Raw genomic sequence first — 19,922 nt, forward strand, 5'->3', positions numbered from 1 at the left:
GACTGGACTGCCTATATTGCTGTACTGGTACTTGTCTTGGGCCAGTGCAAGGGTAGGTGATTGTGCAGTGATGAGGAGTTGGTTGGTTTGATGTGTGCTGCCTTACATGAGCTTCCACTGTGCGGAGTTTCAGGGCATGGTGTGAGAGCACAGTTAGGAACATAAGAACCTTTAGGCTGATGTTTAGGAAAAGAGTTATAGGAAAGAAGCAGGTGCACAGGGGGCTCTCTGAGGTGTCACAGCCTCTGGTGTTTTGTAGCTCAAGGACTTTGTGAGCCAATGGGTGTTTATATTTAATGATGTTTAATTTTATACTCCGTGAAGTTGCTATGCAAACTTTGGGTATCAGCCAACACCTTACTCAGCTTATCTCATGTCCGCTGCTGCTGAAAAGGAAATCTTGCACATGCAGTCTCCTGCATCTGTTATGATGCTTGTCTGCCCTGTTTGGCCATGTTTTAGAAACTCTGTCTCTTTTCTGCCTTAACTAATCCAATGAAGAGAGGAGAAATGACTGGGGAGGGGGAAGAGGGAGAAGGTGAAGACAGCTTAGAGCCAAAGGAGTTGGAACTGACTGTGCTTGGGCAGAATGGCTTTGTTGTGACATTCAGCTATGCCCTGCAGCTCTGGCAGACAACAGTAACACTCTTAAGACTGTCACAAGCTCGTTCAAATTCTCAGTATTTTACAGCTTGAACATTTCTTTAATGAAGCCCTTAAATGTTGTTTTTTGCTTGGTTGTTGTGGTGTAACCATGCAGGCAGCTAAACACCACACAGCCACTTGCTTATTCCCTGCCTCTCATGGGATGGGGGAGAAAATTGGGGGAGGGAAGGGAAGGAATTTGGGGTTGAGGTAGAGTTTAATAGGACAGAAAAGGAAGGGACAGAAGTAATGATAATGAATGATGGTGATAAAAGAATCAGAGTGTATAAAACAAATTATCCACAAGGGAGTTGTTCACCACAGTCCAGTTTCTTAGCAGCAGTCCCAAGCCATCCTTCCCCCTAGTTTATATATTGAGCATAACATCAAATGGTATGGAATATCCCTTTGGCTAGTTTGAGTCAGCTGTCCTGCTGTGTCTCTTCCCAGCTCTTTAGGTCCGCCAGCCTACTTGCTGGCAGGGTGGTGAGAAGCCAAAGTCCTTGATGTAGTGTAAACACTGCTTAGCAACAACTAAAACATCCATGTGTTATCAACATTATTCTCCTCCTAAACCCACAACACAGCTACTGGGAAGAAAATCAGTTCTGTTGCAGCTGAAATCCAGACATTGTTTTTGTTTATTTGAAAACAACATTAAACATCCTTAAACCTGTCTTGCCCCTTTGATTCAAAAAAAAAAAAAATAAGTCTTTCCCCTTTGAAAACTGCCTTTCCTGGTCTTAGTTGAAATACTGAATTTGTGCATTTGTCTGCTCCTTCTCTTGTCTCTCTTCTCCTGGACTGGCTTTCTCCAAATAGCCAAATTGCCATAATCCCTACAAGTTTATAAAGCTCTATCAGTGTGGCTTTGGTTTATCAGAGTGGTTTAGGGTTTGGGGTTTTTTGCTGTTTCTGAGAGATGGAGTGGGAGTTGCATAGTCTCTTGCCTGTCTTTAGGTTAGTGAATCTGAGTGTTCTTCTAAGGACTCAGATCTTGGCATGTGTACGGATGAGGTTCTCTGCTGTGTCCTTCCCTTTTCCTGTCTGTGACATTCCAGTCCTAGGATTTACCTTACTAGTTGGGACAGCCTAGCCACTGTGTCCCCATTCAAATGCATTAGTAGCCTTTAGGTTCCTCAAGGTGTGTTGCTACCCATCCTCTTGAAAAAAGACCCAACTGGACACCAGAACTCAAAGTCAGGACATGGGCAATTTCTGAGGAGGGAACTGATATTCAGGATTCTTACCAAAAGCACTTGAATATGCTCCCTGCCTGAATTCACTGCTTTGTTGTTTGGTCTGATGAAGCAGCAATAAAATAGCTTTGTTAGTAATTTCAACAGCCATTTGTCTGAGATAAAGACATTAATATTGGCAAAAATTGCCTGTGCTTTAAAGGAAAACCTGCTGGTTTTAACCTTAACTACCTGTTCCATATGTCAGGAAACTTAATTTTATTTGAGAATTGCTTATGTTGAAGCTTGCTGTTTGAAAAGCTGAGTGTGCCTTTAAATGTAGGTGTGAGAAGATACTTTTTTATATTATTGTATGAGACTAATAGGTGTGTGGGCACAATAGGTTGTTTGTGCATTTTAATATACTCACACATTTTTAAAGTAGATTTGAAGTAGTAAAGGAACAAAATCAGGCTTACTAGTGGTAAGTCTGTGTTACCTTTCCAACAGAGAGAAGTTTTATTCAATATGAAGCATGAGGAATTAGGAGCATAACTAAATTTCTGGAATGATGGCTTTGAGTGACTGAAGAAACATACCTAGCCATCATGATGTCCCAGAGAGTATAATATGAAGGAGTGATATATTTTAAAAGTAGAGCAGTTGGAATCATTGAAAGTATGTCAGTGCTGAAGGGAGCCTGCAGAGCAAATAAATTACAAGGCAGATTGCTGTTGCTAATGGTTTACACTACAATGAACTTGTTTTAAAACTCAGGAGCAAGTTTTGTTGGACACTTTCAGCTTTAACATTGATTTCATGCTGTTTGTTGTGCTCTTTAAAAAAGAGGTGTTGTATAACTGAGGCTGGACATGTAGAATCATGATTTTCTTTCTGTGACAGCATAGTTGAGCAAATGCACTAAAGCAAGTTTGTAAAAATACTTTTTTTAAGGTGATGTTGGTGCAGTCATTCACAAAGAAGAACTTCATGGGTATTCCATTTAAACAGACTTGGCCAAAATAAATTAACCTGGATTAAAATGTTAGTACTGTAGATATGTTGTCCCTGTCCAGTGGTAATTTCATTAAACATCTGTTGAAATTACACAGTTCTGAACACTGAAAATGTTTGACTTCCTTCAAGAAGGCTGCTTACATGGAATAAATCAGCACTTTTTAATGATTATTTTTCTGTTGAACAAGCTGAATTTGAATATTAAAGGCAGCTGTCACATGTTTAGTAAGGCACTTTAGTAAAAGAAGAGTTAGTGGCTGAAATCAACTAGAGTTGCGTTTCTCCCCCCAGGTATTTTCACAGGAGCTGTGTATGGGTAGATGACTGAAACAAAACCTCTCTAGTTATTGTAAGAGGGATCACAGAATCATGCAACATGTAGAGTTGGAAGGGACCCACAAGGATAATCAAGTCCAGCTCCTGGCCCTGCACAGCACCATCCCCAGGAATCACACCAGGTGCCCAAGAGCATTGTCCAAATGCTTCTTGGATTCTGTCAGGCTGGTGCTGTGACCACTTCCCTGGGGAGCTGCTCCAGTGCTAAACCCTTTGGCATGAAAAACCTTTTCTTAATATCCAACCTAAACCTCCCCTGACACAACTTCAGGCCATTCCCTTGGGTCCTTCACTGGTTACCACAGAGAAGAGACCAGTGTCTGCCCCTCCTGTTCCCCTCATGAGGAAGCTGTAACTGCAGTGAGGTCTCCCCTCAGTTTCCTCCAGGCTGAACAGAACAAGTGACCTCAGCCGCTCCTCATATGGCTGCTCCTCAAGGCCCTTCACCATCCTCATGGTTCTCCTCTGGACACTCTCTAACAGTTCAATGTCTTTCTTACATTGTGGCACCCAAAACTGCCCCCAGCAGTCAAGGTGAGGCTGCCCCAGCTCAGAGCAGAGCAGGACAATCCCCTCCCTTGCCTGGCTGGTGATGCTGTGCCTGATGCCTCCCAGGACAGGCTTGGCCCTCCTGGCTGCCAGGGCACTGCTGAGTCAGGTTCAACTTGCCATCAGCCAGGACCCCCAGGTCCCTTTCTGTGGCACCACTCTCCAGCATCTCATTCCCCAGTATACAGGGCAGCTTCCGAGGGGAGGCCTAATGTATTCCTCCCTCACAAGAACAGCCTTGCCAGCATAATGCACTGAGGAGTTTCTTTGTCTAATTAGTTCTGTCGTTAGCCTTCCTTCTATTCCTAGAACAGATGGGTGCATGAAATCATGTGAGGTGATTTAGTTTATCTTTATGTGCGTCTAAGGAGTCATATTCACACGTGTCTGAAAGAGGGCTTTTAAATTTTAAAAATGCATTGGCACAGTGAAGGAATAAGAACGTGCCCCAGGGAAGAGTTCAGACATCTGTTGTGCTTTCATTGTTATACCTGTGCTACAGAACACATTATCTCACAGTATCATTTCTTGGTTTCACTGGGCCAGGTGCAACTTCTCTCCTGCCTCTAGTGTTAACTCATGCTCTTTTTAAAATATGTAAAGTATTAGAAAATAGATACGGTGAAATAGTCATTTTAGCTAGCTTTTTGGGCTATAATTTCTGCACTTTCAAGTCTGCAGGACAGCTATTGTCTCTTCTGACACTGTGTTCTGGAGGCTTTGTGCACTCTATGCAGAGTACACTTGGTTTACCGTAGTTCTTATGACACTGAACACTTACTGTAAATAAACTCTAAGAACATGTTGAGGTTTCTTCTCTTTTGCAGGGTGGGGGTGGTGGTGATAGGGCTGCTGTTGGTTGGCCTCCTTGTGCAGGTTGGCCTCCTTGTGCATAGAAGGAGAGCCTGTTTCTCTGTGCCCAGTTTGGGGAGCTGGAAGAGGAGCTGGGTTCAGTGTTGCTGCTGTCATGTAATGGGGACTAATGTACAATATGGCTTGAAACTGAAATGACTGCCACTGCTTCTCAGGGGAGCAGTGGGTTTGGAGTCTTGATCTGAGCCCGTCACTGAAATGATGAAATTGTCAAATTCTCAAGAGGGAGCACTATTATTGCAAAGCATTCAATCGTGTGATAGAGATGGTTCCCCCATTCTTAGAAATGGAACTCCCTGTTCATCCTCTGTTCTGCTTCTGTGTAACAGTTGCTGGTGAAGCTGTGTGATGTGCACTTGCTTTCCAGTCTTGAGCTTTTAGATAGCTTAATTATTTAAGGTATTTTCCTTCTCAAGGAAGGAGAGCAGATGAAAAAAATGAGCTGCGATAAGGAATTAGGTCAAGTCTCTTCTTGTAGCAGCCAAATGAGCAAGAGTGACTAAAAAAGTAAAAGGAAATATTTTCTGTTGATGGTAACTTCTACCAATAAGTAACGTCTAGTCAAATTCCATGTCCTGGTATCCATCTGCAGAGCTTTTGGATGGGCTAGCTTATAATAGTATCATGGTCAGAAACGGGACTGTAATTACACCCATCTTTCTTCTAAGGAAGTGTCACTGTTTTTTAGGAAATGCTGAAGCAATAATTTCTTTATGAACACAATGCACACATGTGCCATTTTATTGATTAAATAACCAAGTGAAATGTAAGACAGCTCACCAGGGTGGGCTGGTTTGGAAGACAAGAAAGGAGCACATGGAATCAGTTCTCCTGCCCTAGGGGATTTTGTCTGAGATGATCACAGAGTTAAATTATGGAGTAGGATTAATTTACAGAACATGTTGAATGCTTGATAAATCACAGACTTCCTGTCAAGTGTCTGGATCAGTCACTTCAGTGTCTGTCACACCTGTGAGACAGGAAGAGTGCTTTTTTGTTTTTTCCTACTCCAGAAGCATGCTTTGATGAGAAATTTGCTACTCTAAGTATGCTCTTTCATAAACAAAACTGAACACAAATTAAGTATTCTTATTGCTGCTGTTGTTTCTAGTGTTTAAGGTTTCATCTGTTGGTAAACCATGTGTGAATAGCATCAATATGTTGTGCTGCAGTGGCTCTGTGACCCTGCTTTTTATTTTCCTCTCTCTTTTTTTGGGTTTTTTTTTTCTCTCCATGTTGAGATGTATAGTTTGAATGTATCTTAAAAGAACTTGAGCTGCCACTGCCAGGATCTCATTGAATTAAGAGTTTTGATTGATATAGCTCAGGTCATTTACATGGATTCCCCCATGTTTGAAGGAATTTGGCTTTTCTTTGGAGTTTCAGTGTTTGGGTGGGAGAGAGCAACACACACATATATATTTAATTCTAGAAGTCTTCCATGCAGATACCTGAGATTAGATTTGATTGTTCTGTCATATGAGAGAAACTTATTTTTCTTTTTTTTGCTTTTACACTGCTGTTAAAACTGGGTCTGGTCAATATAAATGGACGTCTTTGTGTCTAACTATGCTAGTCTCATACCCACAGTGCACTCTTTAAGTGGTTTAACTCTGTTTGGCTTGCTTTGATTGTGTCTTGCAGAGTTCCAAAGTGCTTGCAAAGAAGGAGCTCTCCTACATGCCCATCATTGGCTGGATGTGGTATTTCCTAGAGATAGTCTTCTGCAAGCGCAAGTGGGAGGAGGATCGGAAAACTGTGGTACAGAAGTTGCTCAATCTCCGGGACTACCCTGAAAACTTTTGGGTGAGTGATGCTTAACAAATGGAGAGTGAGGTAGCAGGAGTGAGAGGCACAGGCACTATTTGATCCTTGCCAGATTGTTCCTGAGATTTTTGATTCATTAGCTTCCTAGGGAGTATCAGGGGACTGCTCTCAACTGAATTCTCTCTGGAGTTTCCCATGTACTGTGTTGTCTGTTTCCTTCTCTGTAGTATGAAGCCCTGCAGATACTACTGCAAAAATACCTGCACTGTGATCCACTCACTAAATTTGGTGGTTCTCTAATTACAGGCACTGGATAGGGGTAGGTGCAGGGGTTCATGGCTATGTAACAGATGCATGTGACAATGTTGTTTGGAAGCACATCAGCTATATTTGCCTAAGCTTCCCTCTTGTGGGGGTCCCAGTCGTTGGTTTCTCTGGGTCTGGATTGAAGGCACTTGAGACAGTAATTCGTGTTTGGACTCAAGTGTTTATTATTTCTTATCAGTAAAACAGTCTCACTCCTGTGAGTTCGGAGGCTTTTCATTAGAAGGCACAAAATGGCTAACAATCCCTTGTTACAAGGTCTTTTAAAGCTGAACTATCCAATTAAGAACTGACACCTAGATTACTTTCCCTTTTAACCCAAAAACTGATTCCAAAGAGCTCGCAGTGCAGACTTTCCTGCCCAATTACGAAATGCCACCCAAACCCATGAAGAAGCAGCATGAAGAAGAAACCCAGGAGGACACCCTGTGCCCTCCATCTTGCTTCCATCCACAACATACTAAAAATCCCCAAACCTAAGTTTCTCACCAAGTGGTACACCTACACTACTCTCTATAATCTATTGCACACTTTTGTGGATTCTAGTCTGTTTTAAAGTCTAGGAAATTTTCTCCATGAATGAGGGTCAAAGTCAATGCTCCCCTGGGGTTCAGGGCACCCCAGAGCAGACAGAGAAATATTCCTGGTGCCCTGAGTTTCCACACCCTCTCACCTTAGATTGCAGAGTTAATATAGAATTTTCTCCTTCCCTGTGATTCTGCCATTCCTGTGAAGGTGTTTGGTCAAACATGGCCCAGTAGAAGTGGAAGCCGCCTGGTCAGAGAAGTGGCCTGATGTAGCCATTGCCTCTGTTCCAGGGAGAGGATTGGTGTCACTTTTCAATAATAAGAAAGTCTTACTTTTTGCTTCACCATAGTTTTTTAGTATTCACCATGCCTGGCATTTATTTATCTGAGAATGAAAAGCCTTTGAATTTTTTATCTTCTCAGAAATCACAAAAATTGCAGTTCTTCTGAGCTAGTGATGGCAAGAGGGCAATTCAGTTAAAGAAATGGAATCTTGAGCAGCATCCCCAGGGGCTACAGAAACCATTGCTGTTTCCTCATGAAGATGTATATGCTGCATTTCTCATGCTCTGAAACAAATTTATTTTGTTAGTTTTCATTGGTTTAAATGAGTGCTAAGCAATCCAAACTAATCTCTGTGCTTCAGTGTTTAAGTGACTTCCAGGCAGCAGGCTGTCTAGCAAAGGGGTGATTCTGGGATTTTAGTTTCAGTTTCTCTCCAGAGTTTTGCCTGTGCCTGTGACTTTTCTTTACATGTAGGCAGCTCAACTCTAATCAGTGAGCACAAGCCACCACCACCATCCTGTAGATACTTCTGTAGAGGGTTCGCTGAAAAGGAGCTATACCTATGTAAGGGAGATAATTGTTAATGTACACCTGGGTTATTGCAGTGTGGAGTTTTAATTTCCTTTTGTATGATGACATAATGTCAAAAGGCACAAGAATAGCACCTTGGAAAGTAGAGAAGACAAAGCATGCTAAGGGAACTAGAGAGACTTTCTCATCAGTTCCTCTGTGTCTCATCAATCTGAATAACATTATGTATGCAATACACGATTAAAAGCACTCTTGGATGAGCTAGAACTGAAGCTGGCTGCTTGGCTAGTTTCTTCAACATCTCTTTCTTTTTTGGCTACGTTTTTGCTGTGGGTTATGAGGGCTTACTTTGTGTCATTTGGCAGTGCTCTCTGATGTGTTAGTTTGCATGAATGCTTGGCAGAAAGCAGATGAGCAAGTGGTAAGTCTCCAAAGATCTGTGTGCTCTTCCCTGCCTGCCAGTGGCAAGATTGTAATTATTCATGTCTGAGCACTTCCACTGTATAGTTCCTAAGAGCATGAGCCTTTCAGTTGTCCTGCAGTGCTGCCTTACATCTGTTAACAGCTGTCTCATTGGCACCAAAGTTACTGCCTGAGTTTTCCATGGCCCTCAAGTGCCGTAGGGAAAGCAAGCAGGTTAGAGTGAGGGCAAACAAGCTGGACACTGAAGCATTTCCTAGAAATGTGTTTAGTTCAGACACTTAGCAAGTTTTAGATGCCTTGATATTTGAGCACTTTACCATCAGAGAGAGATTTGCAACAGGAGTATGTTTTGAGTGTTTTCTAACAGCTTATTAGAGATGGAGTGACTCAGAGAAACCAAGTCATTCTTGATAGCAAGTAGCAGAGCAGATGTTAAAGCCTAAAGGCTGAGGTTCAAACGGGATGGCAGGTTGGATGAGTGTTTGGATTTGGGATTGGGTTTTGGGTTTTTTGTTTGTTTGTTTGTTTTTCTTTTGGTTGGTTGGGATTTGTTACCTCAGTCAGATAAATCACATAAATGTGTGTGTGGCTACACCTGTCCCAGCTAGCAGTGTAATTTGGGTTGTGCTGGTGGGAATTTGAGAAAACTCTGCTCAGTAAGCAGAAGACCTGAGCTTCTGTCTAACTGTGGTTCTGTCTTGGTTTCAGTTCCTGATTCACTGTGAGGGCACAAGGTTCACAGAACAGAAGCACCAGATCAGCATGAAGGTAGCTGAAGCCAAAGGTCTGCCCAAGCTCAAGTACCACCTCCTGCCACGAACCAAAGGATTTGCTGTCACCGTGCAGTGTTTGAGAAATGTAGGTAAGGAAAGTCACAGGGGACAGTGCTAAATGGTTATTTCCTCTAACTGCTGACAGTTTGCCATGCTTTTCTTTTCCCTGTAGCATGTGTCCTAGCAGAAAAATCCTGGGATGCTTTCAGAAGCATCTGGTTTTTTCACTAACCTCTGGTTTTAATAACAAAATCCTGAATCAGTTTGTAGGGATGGTTTTGGTTGGATTTTTTTGTTTTGTTTGGGGGGTTTTTTGTTTTTGTTTGTTTTTGTTTGGGGGTTTTGGTTTGGTTTTTTGTTTTAATTTATTATTGTTATGTGTTGTTAACTGTGACTGTGTGTTGAGGAATCTCAATTGCATATTTTGTATCAATTGGTACATATTTTGTTGCATATTTTGCACCTATTGCCAAAGAATAGCATTTCTTAGTATTTGCTAAGCAATTCTGTTCTAAATGAAGCAAATGCATCAGTAGAGAGTCTGAGGCAGTGTATCTTAAAATAATTTCATGTGGTAAATGACTACCTCAAATAATGCAATTTTAAAATCAAAAAATATTCTACTTTAAATTTCTGTATAGATTTGCTCTTTAGAGTTTCTTAATGAAGCTGAGGAAGGGGAGTAGGCCTTGACTGAAGATACACGTAGGTGAAATTCATAAACAGTTTCTACATTACTGAACATGAGTAAGTTTTTCCTTACTAATATTGTTTTGAGCTCCCCATTTATTTCTGGTTACTTGCATTTGCCAACTTCAAAGTGACATCATTTTGCACATGTTGCCTTTGATGTGATATTCTATGACTAATACTATCTATCAAATGCTTTGACTAATACTACTGTCAGTCTTCTGCTGTCTACTTCACAGGCAAAGGAAAGACAGTGCTAAGTAGCTGTAGTGTTACAGGGTCCTTGGGAGCTGGTAGATTTGTGTGTTAGGTGGCTGATGTGTAAGAAAGAAAAAAGTCATTTCTGGTTTAGAAGAAAATGTTCTAGCTTGACTGAAGTTAATGTCAAAACTTCTTTTGTCCTTGGAGATGTGTTTTCACGTGGCGTATCTGGGATAGCTGCTGTAAAAAAAGCTTCCCAGTCAGCTGGCTTGCTATCTCTTGTATTTCTTCTAAATACCCTCTGGCAAGCCAGGTAGATCATACCACTGTTGTAGCTTTCCAGGCACCCGCAACTTTCCACCCCCACGATGGATAGCACAGCTTGGATCCTTTCTGGTCCATGAAGAAGAGGTACATTATGTGAAGCATCCAGCAACCTCCTGAAGAGCATGGTTTAGCCTTGCCTTTGGAATAAGGGTGACTGTTCTGCTGGGGGCAGAACACAGGGTAGTAGACTTGAGGCACAGGAGAAGGGTTGAGTCAAAACTCTGTGGCGTCTAATGCCCTGAGCTGGGAATCAGGAACAGGTTATTTTGGTGGAGATTTTGTTCTTTTTACTGTTCTGTGTAATGCAAGCAAAATAGGGCATGATTGTGGACAAGCAGCTGATTGTGGAAAAAACATTCCAAAAGGAAACTACTTTAGGAAATCCAAATGACATTAAAAGTTTTGGACATTCATGCCACACACTACCATAACACTTACTAGTACCCTAAATGTTTTAAATACCTTCAGAAAAAGGAGACTGAGGTTGCTAGATTACTTATTTATTTGGGGGAGTAGAGTATATGTCACTGCCTCAATTCAGAAGCTGTAACTTGTTAGATGGAGCAGTGTGAGGCCAGGAAGAAGGCAGTATTTCCCTGTGAGGGTTCGAGGAGAAGCAGAGTCATAACTTCTCATACACAGTTTCAGCAAAAACTTGAGCTTAAAAATCCAGCCAACAAACCTCTGAGAGTTTGATGACCTCAGACTGGAGTTGCAGGTTCTTCTAGGTTTGTTGATTTACTTGCCTTGTTATTTTCTGCAATGAGAGGGAGATATAAAGTTTGGGTTGCTATGTGTTTCTCTCCTATAGAGACAAGGGGTTGATGTAAAGAGCATCTGAAAACAATGTAGCATTCTTATGTACAGACAGTAAGTCCATGCAGATTTCTTGAACAGAGAATGTGGTGGCAGTCTCTCTTGACAGTCCATGATCTGGAACTGTAATACTATCTAGAAATTAGGTCATATCCCTGTGCATCTCCAAAAGTGAGAGACTGATGCTGAGCTGCCTGAGGGAGGTAACTGCAGCACGACATAGCAGTGGAGCCAAGTCACAGGGTTGGGACCAGTTCACAGTTGGGTGTGACAGAGCTCCTGTCCCTTTTTTTTTCCTCCTTTCTGACAAGGGTGTGATTCAGCTTGTCAGAGGCTGTAGTACTGTGGGATGGGTAGATGCTGGTTTCTCTGGCTGTAGATGTAATTCACCCGTGGAAGCAGAGATCACAGGTTGGTCCTCTTCAAAACTTTGTATCAAGTCTTAATGGTACCTGCTGCAGTCACTCAGGAAAGAGTTCAGAAGTAGTTCTGCAGTATTTGGAAATAGACATTGGTGACATCAGCCTGGCGAGCCCGCCTATTGTGAAAAACTTAGTTTTGGAAGGAGTTTATTTAATGTGCACATATTGGAATCTGCCTCCATGCCAGTGATGCCATATCTGTCAGCATAAACAGATATATTTGGATAAAAATACCTTTCATGCAAAATAACAAGTAAAGAACCTTCCCTCCTAACTATTTTCCTTCATAAGTGAAAATGGAATTGTTTTTTCCTTCAGAACTTGCTTTTAGAAGTTCAGATCTCTGTACATAATTTGATTCTTAAATGCTTTTAATATTTTCTGAACTTGTTCTGATACTTTTGTTAGTGACCATTCCTACCAGTACGGTTTTACAGATGCAGTCCCCAGGAACTTAATTTCTAGAAGCTGTTCACTTTCTTAATAAATTGCTGTTTGCTACCTGCACTGTTCATGGAAGCAAATGAAAATACATATCTGTTTCTAAGACATTCATCCATTACTTAGAGTAAAAGTAGATGTCTCAAATACTGCCAAAGATATATTTAATTACTACTTTTATTGGCGGTATATCAGGCAGTTCCTTTCAGCTGCTTTTATTTAGTAAAGACTTGTACTTAAAAATGTATTACAATGGATTGTAGATAAGCCCAAATTTTGCTGTGTCCCTTTTCCTCCAGTTGTGCATGCTGGGAACTGCTGTCCCAGACGGACTGCATGAGAATTCCAGGGTGATATTCTCATGGAGTTTTGGGGTATGACAGTGTTTGGGCATATTGCAATGACTTTTTTTCCACCATGAGCTGTATATTAGTCCTGGTTGGTTTTTTTTTAAGTAGGTTTCTATTCATCATCCAGAGCAAGTAATGAAGCTTGAGAGGATGAGTGGTTTTTGTTCAAGCTGGCCCAATTAGTGAAATGTTAAATCAAAGGATTGTGTCAAGGTGGTGTCACATCAGCAGTACAGTGAATGCCACTGTACCTTTCCCTCCCTTTTCTAGTCTCCAGATCATTTTGTGCTAGTATGAAGATGCACGTAGCCATACTCATTGCCTGTACGTCGATTTGTCTGTGAATCATCCTGGCATAATCCACCATGGCCACAAAGTAATGTGTGAAATTCAAGAGGACAGTCTAAGCAAGGAAAATCCTCTCTAGATATGTAATCCGAAGATTTTTTTTTTTAGGTTGAAGTTAAGAAATTAAATCTTAAATTCTTAAGTACTTAGCTCTCTGTCAGAATGCTGTAGACAAAACCCAAAGTTAATGATATGACAAAAAAGCTGGGCAGAGATTAGAAAACAAAAACAACCAAAAAAAGCCCTAATCGGTTTTTTGACAGAAAGAAAAAGCTTTAAAATATTTGTGGGGTTTTTTTTAATGAAAAAGAGATTTTGAGATATAACTCCTTTGAAAAAATATTTCACAATTGAAGCAAAACTTCTCAAATGCTGCTTGTATTAGCCTGAGAGTGAGACAGTTGCAGTGTTTTCAAGATACTCTGAAGGAGTTTTTTCACTTGTTTTACAGTGTGAATTTACTGGTCTCTTCAGCTTTTGGATGAGAAAGTCATGTCCAATTCTAATTATGCGATTACATGATCCATTTTTAATGATAACCTGTTTCAGTGTGTCACACGGCATGCCAGTGCTTCTTTGACTGTGGATGCTTTCTGGCAAATTTTAATTTCATGCAGCCTTTTTCTTGGGCACTTTCATTGTTATTCTTTTCCTGCACTCTCAGAATAAGAAAGCTGAAATCTTTAGTTATCTTCAGTTACATCTGGATAACAGAGGTCTGTTTATTCCTGCGCATTGCTCTCATTGTCTTGGGTTTGGCACTGCTTTGCACCAAAAGATTTCAATGTGTTATTAAAAGGTACTAGACTGAATGTTAAACTACAGACCAGTTGAAAACTGGAATAGCTTTTTTTTTTCCTCTGGAGAAAAGGAAAGCACTGTGTAAGACTGTCAGCGCATAAAGATGTTACTGTCCATCTCCACAGAAGTTTTTTCAGAACAGGAGAACTATCTTCCAATGTGTCTTAACAAAAACCCAATTCATACAAAAACTCAAACATAGATGCCTTGTGAGAGATGGAAGAAAAAGTGTGGTGTATATCATACTTTGCTTTATTGCATCCCTATTGTTGTTAGAATAATCTCATGCTATTAAAGAATAAACTAAGAAGCTTACACTGTATAAACCAAACTGGGCTCTTGTTTTCCTTCAATTACATTGGATTAGTAAATTAGAGTAGATTAGTAAAATCCTTCTACTCTAAGAAGCTTAAAAATGGAGGCAGATAATTGATTTTTTAAGAAGTAATTTCATACTTTTATGGGGAGAATAGTGTGCTTGAAGTAGATTTTGTCTTGTTTTTAGTTTTGAGTTTGGGCTAAGAACCCAACTGTAGTAGGAAAAGAATGGAGTTGTTACGTGGGGACAGAGTCATTTTGCACTGACAGGGGTTTGGCCCTTGTTGTCAGGATTTACGTTCAGCACTGAAGCCAGGCTTCACTGTGAATTCAGTTTTGCAGTAACAAATGATGTGGTGAGTTTCTGGGAGCTGAGTACTGAGACCAAATCATATTTATCTCTCATAGCTAGAGAGGTTTCAAAACCAAGAGCAAATCTGTCCTGTGTATTAAGTCCTTCTTAGGTGGGTCGAGAGGTTTCATAGTAAAGGTTCACCACATGCATTTTTATCAATTATTGCAAAACTCTGGAGCAGAAAGCCTGAAATACAACAGGCTACACATGAAAATGCTTCTTAGTCACATTTGTGACAAAAATTAGGAAAGTTGTTTTGCTGTCATTGCACTTAGAGTTCATACCATGATGCACAACTGATTTCAGTGTCAGGAAAATGAATCAGTCTCTGGTCATTTTGTGACATCGGGAAGATAGCATATCTAAGGATGTGTTCAAATAAACTTTTTTTGCAGCACTTCATGTCGTTCTAAACAGTGAATGCTTTTTCTGTAGCAACTGCTTGGTGTACTGCTCTTCTAGTTTATCTGCCATCAGCCTTTGCAAATGGTTTTACTGTTCCTACCCAGTCCTGAGCTGTGCAGTTTTCTTGGTGCTGGAAATTTGGCTGCAGTTTTGTTCAGCAGAACTTTCATGTTCTGTTCCTCACATCTGCATGTCTTCATAGCAGCAGCCAGCTCACACAAGTTGTGGTGTGTCATTCTCTCTCTGCCTTTGCTCTAGAGGAAGTGCCTGAGTTACCAAACAATGGACATGAACCAGCAGCCATTCATGGCTGCATTAAGCCCTCCTGCTGCAGGTGGTCTCTCTCTCACACACACACACACACACACACAGTTACCTGTTCTCAAAAGGTATATATTGTTCATTGTTTATAAAATGTGTATCTGCCTGGTTGTTTCCTCAGATCTAGGGGGCAGTTGTTGACTCCCAGTGAGCTGAAAAAGGTAACAGTTCTGCAACCATTTGACTCCTAGGAAGTCCTAGGTGTATCCTGTCCGAAGCTGTAACTGTGTTCCCTACTCCCATCATGAGGAAGGAGGCAAGGGCGGATGGAGAGCAAACCTTTCTAATCTGCTGGTGCAGTTCCTGAAAGAGTCACTGATTATTTGGCTTCTGAAAACCTGCATGTTGAATATTCTGTTGTCATTTTTACCTTGGCGACAGCTCAAACTGTGTTGCTATTGCTGATGACTTACTTAAATATTCTCCTTGTCTGAGAGAGAATTACTTATTTTCATTGTATTACTACAGTAAATACATAATCTGTTTTTCTTCTTGTAGTTTCTGCAGTCTATGATTCTACCCTTAATTTTAGAAATAATGAAAATCCAACATTGCTGGGAGTTCTAAATGGAAAGAAATATCATGCAGATTTATATGTAAGGCAAGTAATCCATATTTTAATTCCTTTTAAGCAGGAGTGTGTACTTGAAATCACATTTGGTTAAATAAGGGAATGTTTTCAAGTGGATAACATAAAAGCAGATCTCTACCAACCTGGCTTCACAGAACTTCAGAAAAAAATTCATATGAGTTGGGTAGTGTCTGTGGTAAAGTTCTGTGATTATAAGTATGTGAGGAGCCCATAAATGTCTAGAGAACTTTTTGTTTATTATTTTTTACTCATTTGTGTGTCTCTTAGCTCAGCAGCAGCACTGGGGCCTCTTTTCACTCACTTGGCCAGAATACCTAACACAATCTAAGTGTTCTGGTGGAGTTGCTTCATACCTGTTTCTGGCACAGGTATTCCAGAAATAGTTCCAGTTCCTCTGGTGGAGGTCAGGCCATCTGGTGGTGTCATTGTTGATGTATTTGACAGCTGTGCCTCCCTACCAAGAAGGGGGTTATTTAATGAAAAAAACATTACCTGGATTCCTTTTCATTAAGGTTTCTATAAATTACAAATACCCTAATGGCTTCCCATTATCTTAATGGGAAAGAGCCAATTCCTAGGTGAGGTTCTACCAGCAGCACCTGTGCTACAGGCTCTCAGGGCATGTGATGATGTAGGGTTGGAGCATAGGAGCCTAAAAGTGATGCTGCAAGCGATCAGGAGTTCATCATAACCCCTTAAGAGCTATTGTAGACCAGCGAGCTGGTCCAGTTGCTTTATCCTGGATAGCAATATGAAGTGGAATGGGGTGACCTTTTCTTTCTACTTCTCCTTTTCTGCCTGTTTGAAATAGTGGGGTTTTTTCAGAACTGTTTTTTTCCAAGGGTAAAAAGGAAGTTACTCCTGATTCCTCTTCTGTGAGGTAGCTCAGCCTGCTGTCCTCGTGTTTGGTGTACACGGCCTGGCTGGATGGCATTCACGGAGCCCTGCCTGTGGATGTCAGCTCCAACAGAGCAGAGGGGTTCCTCTTGCTGTGTCTCCTTTGCACCATTCCAGTCTGCTGTAAGTCAGGGTAGCTGCTTACCCATCCTGAAAAGCTGTTACAGGCAGGGTAAACCTCATGGCTAAATTTGTTTTGGCAATTAGTTGGGGACTATCACAGATTTCTTTAAAATCTCCTCCATATTTGCTTGTGGAAGTGCTGTAGGTGTTGCACAAGTTTTAAAAAAGGTGAAAAATATAGTGAGTCTCTTGTCAGATAATCTGTCTGTATAATGCAAGTGCTGTTCATGATAGTCAAAGTATTTAATATTCTTTAATTTCTCTTGTTTACCATTGGCAGGCGGATTCCACTAGAAGATGTCCCAGAAGATGAGCAGGAATGTTCTACCTGGCTCCACAAACTGTATCAAGAAAAGGTTGGATTTTTTGTCAAGACAGCACTTATGAGCCTCTAATGCTCAGTTATTTATTAGTGCTAGTGTGTGCATGTGTAGTGTCCTAATTTGGAGGCTTGGGGTGAGTTGGTTTGTTTGGCTTTCAGGGTGAGTGCTCTGTTTCTCTACATACAAACTTGATCCTGTGCTGCTAGTCATGATTGCTTTTGTTTTGTACATAGAGCAACAGGAAGAAAGCTTAAACAAGCCTTTCTAGAGCAGTTTTAAGCCTCTTCTTTAGAAAGTTGCATAAGGATACAAAAATAGAAATTGTCTTACTGCCTTCTGATAGGTAGAAAGACCCTCTTCCCCTAGAAGCCACCTTCTAAATCAAGAAGCAGTTTGTGGGCTAAATAAGATGTATTCTTTAGTGTATTAAAATTTTTGTCCCTTGTTTTACCCTGCCTTTTTTACCAAGGCAGACATCCAGCATAAAAAGAACAGGCTGATAAATTGTTTTCACACTGTGGGTTTAGAAGGCTTGCCTTTAAGATTCCCAACTTCATAGGATGGGGAGAGAATAATAATGATTGTGTTTGTAGTTGCCCAGTGGTTTGGGGTTTTTTTTTGTTTTTTCTTTGCAAATGCTTTCATATGAATCCTTCATCTTTCAGAATCTGTTTCTTCTGGGCTGTTTTTATGAATGTTGGAGGTAGTAGTTGAGGGATGCGCTTTATGAATGCACACAGCACTCCCATTTCAGTCAGCAGGAGTCATAGGTATGCACGGCATGAGGGCCTGGCAGCTCACTTTGCTCGAATACCTTGATCAAAGTTCTGCATTCGGACTGGAATGCAGCAGTGCTTTGGATTTGGAAATTATGGAATATAGCTATGCTCTGGTTTCCTCTCACTGGGACAGCAAAACTGTGCTGTGCCATTTGTTGTGCTCTTCCCAGGACACCACATTAGCATTTCTGTACCGACAGTGCCCTGGCAGTTCTCAGTTTCAAACCATGACTGTTTCTGCTGTAATTCATAGCTCCTCTAAGCAGCTTGCTTACAGGAATGTGGAAAGTAAATGTGTCTTGAGACATCACTAGTAGGTCTACTCCCTTTGCCTCTGATCCCCCTTCTCATAGTTTGTGCCCCAGACACCTGATTCCTGCACAACCCCCCTTTGCAGAACAGCAGCCCGTTACCCACGGGCCCATGTACATGTAAATGGTTCTTTTGCTCAGCATTGCAGAAGTCCACTTTCTGCTACTATGACTCTGTAGCCCCGTTTCATGTCCCTGAGAACTATTCAGCCGTTGGCAAGACAAGAACATAAGTGTGAATGTCGTGATGGTTTTTCTCAATCCTTTATTACATAGTTGCAGTAATTCACTCCAAGATTTTTTTGTTATTCCCTCTTTGGCAAACACTCAGTTGCTTCTAGTGCAACTGAGTACATCTATCCTTTGTAATATTATATTGTACAATATATCATAGTAGTCTTCATATGTGTTCTTCATGACAACTTCATTTGCTGGTTGGTAAAGTCTCTGGTTTCCTATTTAAGTATAGGAGTGAAGTTTTGCATCCAGGAGGGAATTATGCTGTGTTCAGTTTTCCATTCCACTAAAACCTTTTTTAGTTATGTGGATGTTTTTTGATTAATTAAGGCTTGGGGGAGCTGTTTGTTTGTTTGTGTTTTGGTTTGGGATTTTTGGTGATGATTTTAGTTTTTCTTTGAAGGCAGCATGTTTCTCTTTCTCCAGCTCTTTTACTTTAGTGAAACTTGCTTCATTGCAGTCATTCCTGGTTTACTGAAGCCCTTGTCTTTGTAAAATCAGACTGGGTTGTAAAGTCAGACCTGCTATAGAGCAGGTACAACTTCTTCCAGAGTTCTGAAATAATGAAAGCCCACCTGCAGGGTAAAAATACAAATTTTTTTTTCCACCATTCTGCCCTGCATCTTAAAAAGATAGTAGGGTCTTAGGTCAGATAACAAACAGCAGTGCCACCCAGGTGCTGTTTCCAAAAATTAATTCTGTTTCATCATCAGAGTCAGAGTCATCTTTAGAGTCAGAAAATATTTATTTATGATATAATCTAAAAAACTTGTTCAAAGGGCAGTAATTCATTGCAAGATACACACTCATCCCCTGCTTTGTCTGTTTTGGTTGCAGCACTTCACTTGCTGTTTCAAAGACAAGCTGTGCATCCTACTGGAAAGCAGAGACCCTATTTTAGCACACATTATGGTTCCCTGTGCTGTTGCTTATTCTCAATAAGTTTAATAATTTTGCAGTAGTTTCTCAAGACTCACAGTGTGCTGAATTATGCTGTAGCAGCAGGATTTAGTGGTCAAGGCTTGTGCACTCAAGATGATCAGGATTGCAGAGCCGTTGGAATGAGTAATGAAATCAGCAGTTACTGGACGTGGAGGGACATGAATTTTTTATTTATTTATTTCTTTATTTCCCCATATTGACATTAGTAAAGGAGTGAAAGTCTTTGAGAAAAGCTTAGTCCGTTGGTTTTTACCTCCTTGTCTGCTCTCACCTACATGTACCTCAATCTGAGATACTTCTCTGTGGGAGCCTGTTGTGTTTATGTTCTTGCTACTTGTCACTTCATTTTTTGTCTCAGTCACTGCTACAAACACAGTTGAACAGTCCTGCCAGATAAACAGTGGCATTGTGCTGCTGCTCTAAACCAAACACTGCTCTCCTTCTTTTTCCAGGCTTGCAGTAAGTACCATCTCCATATGCTGCTTCCTCACTGGGGGTTGATGTCCTTCCACATATAGCCAGCACTGTATCATTTAGTTCCACATTATCAGAGAAGTTCAATTTGGGTTGCACATTGCCTTCTCTTTTTATTTCTTCTCCTTTTTTTTAACTGCCATTGCTAGAAAGGCTCCCTTTGCCTTTAAAAAGGACTGGGTTGGGGATCTTTTTGCCAGGTCTGAAGAGGTAATATGTAA

At 40.9% G+C, this 19,922-nt stretch overlaps 1 protein-coding gene across 2 annotated transcripts in view; it reads left to right on the top strand.

Annotated features, from left to right (window-relative positions):
• AGPAT4 (1-acylglycerol-3-phosphate O-acyltransferase 4) overlaps nucleotides 1–19,922 on the top strand; it is a 72,527-nt gene that overhangs the window by 41,500 nt on the left and 11,105 nt on the right. For both annotated transcript variants that reach the window (XM_038130369.1, XM_038130368.1), the window contains 4 exons: nucleotides 6,243–6,404; nucleotides 9,164–9,317; nucleotides 15,522–15,624; nucleotides 16,916–16,991. In XM_038130369.1, the coding sequence (XP_037986297.1) occupies nucleotides 6,243–6,404; nucleotides 9,164–9,317; nucleotides 15,522–15,624; nucleotides 16,916–16,991 (495 nt within the window). The remainder of the gene's footprint in view (nucleotides 1–6,242; nucleotides 6,405–9,163; nucleotides 9,318–15,521; nucleotides 15,625–16,915; nucleotides 16,992–19,922) is intronic.

The sequence above is a fragment of the Motacilla alba genome, chromosome 3 (assembly GCF_015832195.1).
Source record: "Motacilla alba alba isolate MOTALB_02 chromosome 3, Motacilla_alba_V1.0_pri, whole genome shotgun sequence".
Classification (NCBI taxonomy): Eukaryota; Metazoa; Chordata; class Aves; order Passeriformes; family Motacillidae; genus Motacilla; species Motacilla alba.